Raw genomic sequence first — 7,495 nt, 5'->3', positions numbered from 1 at the left:
ACTCTTGATTTCAGCTCAGGTCATGATCTCAAGCCCAGCATCTGGCTCTGCGCTGACAAGTGTGGAATCTGCTGGGGATTCTCTCTCTGTCCCTCTCCCATTCGTGCACGCTCTCTCTCAAAATACACTTCTTAAAAAACCTATTTTTTCAATAGGTAATTCAGAACACTGCCAGAAAGGTCACACTGCACATGAAAAATTCAGAGAAAAGTAACTCTTTCCTCCATTCCCATCCGTCCTCCCCTTGGAACCAGTTGTGTTTCCTCTCAGTGTGACTACCCACATACGGGTATTTCAGTGTTTTCTTGCCTTTTTATCTTCTTTAACACAATGGTAGAAATATACGCGTTATCTATAAAACAATAAAATACAATTTATAAATATACGGACATATTTAGCATATAATTGTTACACTGAATATCTTCTATATAAATACTACGCAGAATATAAACGATTTCTGTGCCGTGTTTTTGCTTGTCAGGCTTTGTTCTAAGAGCCGTAATATTCCACCATAGGGGCATACCATAATTTTCTTCACATTCTCTAACTTACAAAAAATTCCACTTTCACCGTCAGGCCCCCGACCCCCAGACGGAAATACCGTCGCCCTTCCACCCACCCCGGCGGCTCCCGCGTTCTCAAAACACCTTTCCACAGGCCCAAAGCCGGGCCCGGCACGGAACGCGACCTCCGCCTTCCCACAACGTGCCCCGCGCCCCCACCGCAGGGCGGAAGGACGCGGCGCCCATGCGCGTCGCGGCGACGGAACCGAACCTTCCACTTCCCTCCCCTCCCCCTGGGTCTCCCGGCCGCCGGGGTCGCCCGCTCAAACGTGCCTGAACGACCGGCGCCCGGCCTCCCCCGGCTCGGGGCGGACCGGGAGGACGGGCGCGGCCGGCTCGGCGCTGGGCGGGGCTCCGGCGGGGCGGGGCGGGGCTCTGGCTGGGCGGGGCTCCGGCCGGCGGGGCGCGCCCGGCGTGCGGGGCTCCTCCTCTTTCCTCCGGCGGCGCCGGCGGCCGCAGCACTTCCGGGTCGACGCGGAGGCGGGGCGGAGGCGCCGCGGCGGCTGTTATTGTTCGAGGGAGCTCGGTCGGGTGCTGTCTCAATCGGCTCTGCGAGTGTCAGTTTGTCCGGCTTCCTCTCGGCCCCTCACTCCCGGCGGCTGACGGTGACGGCTGCGGCGGGCGGGGCCTGGCGTTTCGAGGCCGAGCGGCGCCGGGGTGAGGGGCGAGGAGGAGGAGCAGTAGCAGGAGGAGGAGCCGTGTGCCCTGGCACCGAGCGGCCGCGGCCATGGCGTACGCCTATCTCTTCAAGTACATCATCATCGGCGACACAGGTGAGGGCCTGGGGCGCGGCCGGGCGGGTGTCGGCGGCCTCCGGGCCCGGGCTCAGGGGTAAACGGCGTCTGGCAGCGGCGCGGGCGCCAACGCCGCCCGGCGCCTCCCTCCCGGCCGCGCCGCTCCATTTCCGCAGTGCTGGAGCTGGTGACGTGGGCACTGCGAGCGGCCGCGGCCTGGCCAGGCCCGGGCCGCGGCCCCCGCCCCGGGCTGCCCTGCAGCCGGGGGCCTCGGCAGCCGTTTGCGACTCAAGATCTGGGAACGGTCCAGCCGAGGACCGCCAGGGCCTGACTTAGATGATTGCACTCTTTGGCCGCCCCTCACCTTGGGCCTCTTCGCCGCCCTCGGGAGAGAAAAAGGGAGGCAGAGGAGGTGATGGGAGGAGGGTCTTGGGTTTCCTGATCGGTCCCACCTTCTTCAGCCTACATACATCTGTCAGGGGCTGGGCAAACTGCTCGTGCTGTGGGACAGCCAGCTGAGAAAGAGAGAACAGAACATTTTTTTAAAATTTGTTTTTTTTTTTTAACACTCTCAAATCCCAAGTCAGAGTAAGTCACGTTCCATTACCTGGGCGGCTGGGGAATCCCTTTCGAGGTCATTAAAGCGTGAAAGTTCTGTCGACTTTTGCCACGTGTAAACTGGGGTTATCTGATAGTGATGCAAGGCCGTTCAGTGCTCTGGGTGTGTGCTTGCGTGCGTGTGCCTGTGTGTGTCAGGGACACTGATTTCTTGGGTATATCAGGGGCAGGGTCACGACTGCCAATTTTCAAATGACCTGATGTACATTTGAAGCAGAAAGAAATTCAGCTATTTTCACTTGAAATAACCTCCGAGTGTATTTCACAGACAAACTCGTAAAATATTTTTTAATACTTGTGATTTTGGCATTACTTTGAATCTAATAATAAAACCAAGGCTTGTTCAGGTGTTATAACTATTTATATACCAGAGTCTGATTTCAGTGAGGACTCTTGCACAACTTTGGGCCCTTTGCACAACTTTGGAAATGTAAGCAGCAGTTTGTGGTTGCACTAGTGATGTAGCAAATTCACTTAGACAAGAAGCATGTTGATTGTGGCCTAAAAGAAAAACTTGCTGCTATAAATACTCCTTTTTAGCAAGATCTTTTGATATGTGTCTTTATGGAGTCTGGATGGTTTTCTGTGTAAAGTCCTGGGTAGAGCAGTGTTTTGCAAATGCTCAGTAGCGAGTTTACATACTTTTAAAAAGCTGTCGCGTATTTTGAAGGAGAAGTAATTGGGTCCAACACCTATTGGAATATTTTTATTTAGGCTGTAAACCCAAGTTGGAGATGAAGTAACTATATGAATGCGAAAAGTAGAAAGAAGAGTGATTATGGACATTTAGCATATTAGCAAATTAGCCTTTGCAGGTTGCCTTCCTTCAGCTTGTTTATTGAGCATCTACTGTGCGTGGGGTGTTGTGCTGGGAGTCGTGGAGCTGCGCAGATTAGCAAGCTGGTGCTCTGTGCTCTTGGAATTGCCCTCATTCAAAAACAACCCCAGGCGGTTTAAAGGGAAGACATTGCTTTCTTGACTTTGGCTATCGTCCTCACCGACTTCAGGCCCCGAATACTTGATTCTGGACTATTCAGCAGTACTTTCTCCCCATTCCAGTCTCCGCAGTTTACTGTCAGGTTAATATTCCTGAAACCTGGCTGTTAGGGGAGACTGTTGTCTGCTCACATTCTTTAGTTGACCTTCCAGGAACTCCACATTTTAGCCTCCCTTTACTTTGCTAGCCTTCTTTCCCACTATTCTTACCTTCTGCCAGTGAGGCCCAGTGGATGATTTCTGTGCTCTTTCCTGGTTCCTACTGCTCCCTCTGCTTGGAGTGCCTTCTCTGTGGAAATTCTATCAGTCCTTCAAAGTCTAACCCAGGTATCCCATAATGCTTTCACATATATTAAGCTCTTTTGATGTCTCAGGTTTTTTCTGGTATCCTGGCTGGCAATGACTTCTGCTCCTTATCTGGATGTGTCACACTTCATATTTTTCTGATATTAATGCCAGACTGTTTCATAGATGCTTCTGTAGTCATCTGTATTTGATTATGTACTTCTAGAGGGCAGAGAAGATGTTTAAGTATAGCTTTGCATTTCAGGAAGAGCCTAGTGGAAGGAAGGCCCTGTACATTTCGTTAAATTAGGGAAAGAATAGCCAGACAGGCCGCTAGGTTCATGTTAATACACATTAGTAACTTGACTGCAGGGTGTTTTTTTTTTTTTGCCCGATTTTGCCCCCTTTTTAATTGACTTTGGCCGAAATCCTTTACTATGTTTCCTTAATTCAAAATATATGCATAGTTATAAAATACATTTAATGTGGCCCTTCCCACAAAAAAGATGATGTTAAATCAGTAGTGTGATATCTATCCTGATTTTTATATAAGTTGTAGTCTGAAAAATACATATCTTAGAATGAAGGAAATCGCTACTTTTCCTGTTTTTCACTTTCCCTAGTTTGTGATAAATGGTCATTTTTAGCCTTTCCTTCTCTCGGTAATGAGATAAAATGAGGACAAATGTGAAAGTACCATGCACATTTTGTCTTTCAGAAGTCCCTTTTCATAGAAGAGATTTTCTTAAAACTTTTTACGTGATGATGATACTGTTGAAATTGTTTTCTTACTCTGTGGCCAAACGCAGTTAAAATAGAGCTTTAAAATTTTTCATTGGCAGTGTCTTGTTCCTGAAAAGTCATTTAGGAAAATGTGTCATTTAAATCTAGGTATAAGGTGGAAATTGGGTTTTAACAAGCCTGGCCTGATAGCATAATCAGATAATTACCAAGTGTGGAAAAAGAAAAAAATTATAATAAAGCTTTGATTGTTGCTCCTAAAATGCTGGCAGCTGCCTACCTTTTTAACCTCATCACTAACCCACCTCTTCCATGCCACTCAACTAGGCACACAAAGCACAAACCCAGTTGTGTTCTATCTCAAATACCTCCCCGTACCCCCAAAAAGATGAAAAGAAAGGTCACAGCTTTTCCACCTGACCCCTTCTTACTCATCCGTTCTTCTAAGATTGTTAACAAACCCCATTGCTCCCTGTTGCGTCATACTCTTCCCCTGCACTCTTCCTTCATCGTTTGTTCCCCCTGCTCCCCACTCCCATGTGCTTTTTTTGTTGTTCCTTAAAATCTTTTTAAGGACAGGTGCTATATAAGAAAGTAAATAAAAGCAGCCTGGTTGCACATTATCAATGTCATCTGAATGTATTTTTTAAATTGAGATATAATTGACCTACAACATTGTATTAGTTTTAGGTGTAGAACATAATGATTTTGCTTATGTGTGTATCGCACAGTAATCACCACAGTAGGTATTATGAGAGAGAGAGAGTGTGCATGAGCCGGAGAGGGACAGAGGTAAAGAGAGAGAGAATCTTAAGCAGGATCCACACCCAGCGTGGAGCCCGACGCAGGGCTCAATCCCACAACCGTGAGGTCATGACCTGAGCCGAAGTCAAGAGTTGGATGCTTAACCGACACCCGGCACCCTCACAGTTTAATAGCTTTAAGGAACAGTAATAAATTATACACCCATGCTAAAGAAATACAGATCGTCATCACCCACTGTTTCTATTCCCAGGCTTTCATTAGCTTCCTTGCCTGTCTTCGTAGTTGTGTAGCTTGTGGATCTCTGTATTGTTTAGTTTTGCCTGTTTTTAGCTGTGTTAGTTTTATTAAATGAGAAAGCTGAAACATGTCTGAAACATACCTTTCAACATCATCGAGAAATTAGACAGTGTATTCTGGTCTACTTAAATTGTTGTTTTATACATGTTATTTGTGGTCTTTCAAGATTTTTGACGAGCCCTTTCCTTTTCTCTCCTAATTGGTTTGTTTGCTGCTTGCTTCCCCTAACTTTTATATTGCTCCTGAGACTTTTTATTGAACCATAAAGGCCATAGTCCTGGTGTCCTCTCCTGGTGAACCTGTCACCGCCTCATCTCAAATAATGCCCCTCTCTTCTTCCTCAGTGCTCTTGTCCCCTTCGTTCTGATTCTGTTCCTGCCCCTGGCTCCAACATGAAATTAATTTTCTCCTTTATCTGCTCCACGGCTCCCTCTCCCTCGTTTTATCTTGCCGGTTCGCCGCCTCTTGCAGTAGCCAGTAATTTTGCTGGTTTTTTGAGCAGATCCTTACTTTGCCAGCTCAGCTGTTTTTCTCACTCTGGCCCAGCTGTGCTTGCTCCGTTTCGTTATTCTCTGCTCATCCTGGTCCATGAGGCTGTGTCCTTTGCTACAAAAGATGCAGCCACAGACTGACCTCTCTTGTCCCCCTTTGTAACTTTCTCCATGAAACTTTCCCATTTGATTTCATCAGCTTTGTTTATTTGCACGTTTTACAATACATGCCAGCTACTCTTCACTTGGAAATAAAAGACACCTGACAAAAAGATGCTGGATTCCCTCTGCTATCATCCACATGTGGTCACTCCCGTTTTAATTCCTGCAGTATTTCTCAACTCAAACAACTTGGGTCTTATCCTTGGACATGCCGTTTTAGAAGATCTGCAGTGAGTCCCAGACATACATACATACATACATTTATTTGTTAGAGAGCACGAGTGGGGGGGGGCAGAGGGAGAGAGATCAGCGTAGAGCCCAACGTGTGGCTCGATTCCACGACCCTGGATCCCACGACCTGACCTGAAATCAAGAGTTGGATGGACATGCAACCGACTGAGCCACCCAGGTGCCCCTGGATATCTACATGTTTTTTTATTTATTTATTTTCATTTTATTTTTTATTTTTTTTAATTTACATCCAAATTAGTTAGCATATAGTGCAACAATGATTTCAGGAATTAGATTCCTTAGTGCCCCATACCCATTTATCCCATCCTCCCTCCCACAACCCCTCCCTTAAACCTCTGTTTGGTCTCCATATTTATGAGTCTCTTCTGTTTTGTCCCCCTCCCTGTTTTTATATTATTTTTGTTTCCCTTCCCTTATGTTAATCTGTTTTGTCTCTTAAAGTCCTCATATGAGTGAAGTCATATTTGTCTTTCTCTAATTTCACTTAGCATAATACCCTCCAGTTCCATCCACGTAGTTGCAAATGGCAAGATTTCATTTTTGATTGCCAAGTAATACTCCATTGTGTGTGTGTGTGTGTGTGTGTGTGTGTGTGTGTGGGTGTGTGTGTGTGTATACACCACATCTTCTTTATCCATTCATCCATCGATGGACATCTGGGCTGTTTCCTTACTTTGGCTATTGTTGATAGTGCTGCTATAAACATGGGGGTGCATGTGTCCCTTCGAAACAGCACGCTTGTATCCCTTGGATAAATGCCTAGTAGTGCAATTGCTGGGTTGTAGGGTAGTTCTATTTTTAGTTTTTTGAGGAACGTCCATACTGTTTTCCAGAGTGGCTGCACCAGCTTGCATTCCCAGACATCTGTACATCTATATTTTTTAAAAGGGCTGTTTTTTAGTGGTCGTACTGTGACATTTCTCTGCAAGTCTGTCATGAGCCTTTTGTGTCTGTTTTTCTAGAATTTATTCTCTTTTTTTATTATCAGATTTTTTGCTTTCTGGAATTTTAAGTTAATCCCTAAGGTATATCCAGGCTGAATTTATATGGAATTCTTCACTGCACTATGTAGTGGATTCTCATGAGCAATTCTTCACACTTTTTATAGTTTGTATACGATATCAAAAGCTTTTCATTTTCTATTCTGTCAGGAGATACAGGAGGTTACCATTTTGTAAATGAAAAAAACTGAGCTGCATCGTTTGGGGCAAGTTATTTATGTATTTCTTCCCATGCCTCCACCTCTTAGAAGTTTTTAGTCTTCGTAATTGCTGTGTAGCTCTTTAAGTTCCTCCCAGTTTGCTCTCCCAAGCGTTCCTGTTTTCAGGTATAGCTGACACTTACTGTGTTTCCAGTCAAATCTGAGGAAGTAAGGAAGAAAATGAATATTGATGGATGCATGCTGCAGGCACAAGACAGTGCCTGGCACAGAACGTCATGAATGTGTGCTAGGTAGCCTCTACTGGGTTGGCTACATGCCTTGGACCATTTATTTTGGTTTCAAAAAGGATTTAAGGGCATTTATATTAAAATTTGGGGTGGTTTTATTCAAATGGGAGAGAGAAGGGACATTAGTTTTGTGTTGCTACCA

At 45.8% G+C, this 7,495-nt stretch overlaps 1 protein-coding gene across 2 annotated transcripts in view; it reads left to right on the top strand.

The window, feature by feature from the left end:
- The first annotated feature begins 1,013 nt into the window (after positions 1–1,013).
- RAB2A (RAB2A, member RAS oncogene family) overlaps positions 1,014–7,495 on the top strand; it is an 85,863-nt gene continuing 79,381 nt past the window's right edge. Inside the window, exon 1 of one of the 2 annotated variants that reach the window (XM_049633371.1) lies at positions 1,014–1,336. In XM_049633371.1, the coding sequence (XP_049489328.1) occupies positions 1,291–1,336 (46 nt within the window). In that variant the 5' untranslated portion in view covers positions 1,014–1,290. The remainder of the gene's footprint in view (positions 1,337–7,495) is intronic. The other variant, XM_049633373.1, reaches the window with a different exon arrangement.

This window comes from Panthera uncia, chromosome F2, assembly GCF_023721935.1.
Source record: "Panthera uncia isolate 11264 chromosome F2, Puncia_PCG_1.0, whole genome shotgun sequence".
Classification (NCBI taxonomy): Eukaryota; Metazoa; Chordata; class Mammalia; order Carnivora; family Felidae; genus Panthera; species Panthera uncia.
Note: the sequence above shows the minus strand (reverse complement) of the source record. Positions and strands in the feature narration are given on the sequence as shown.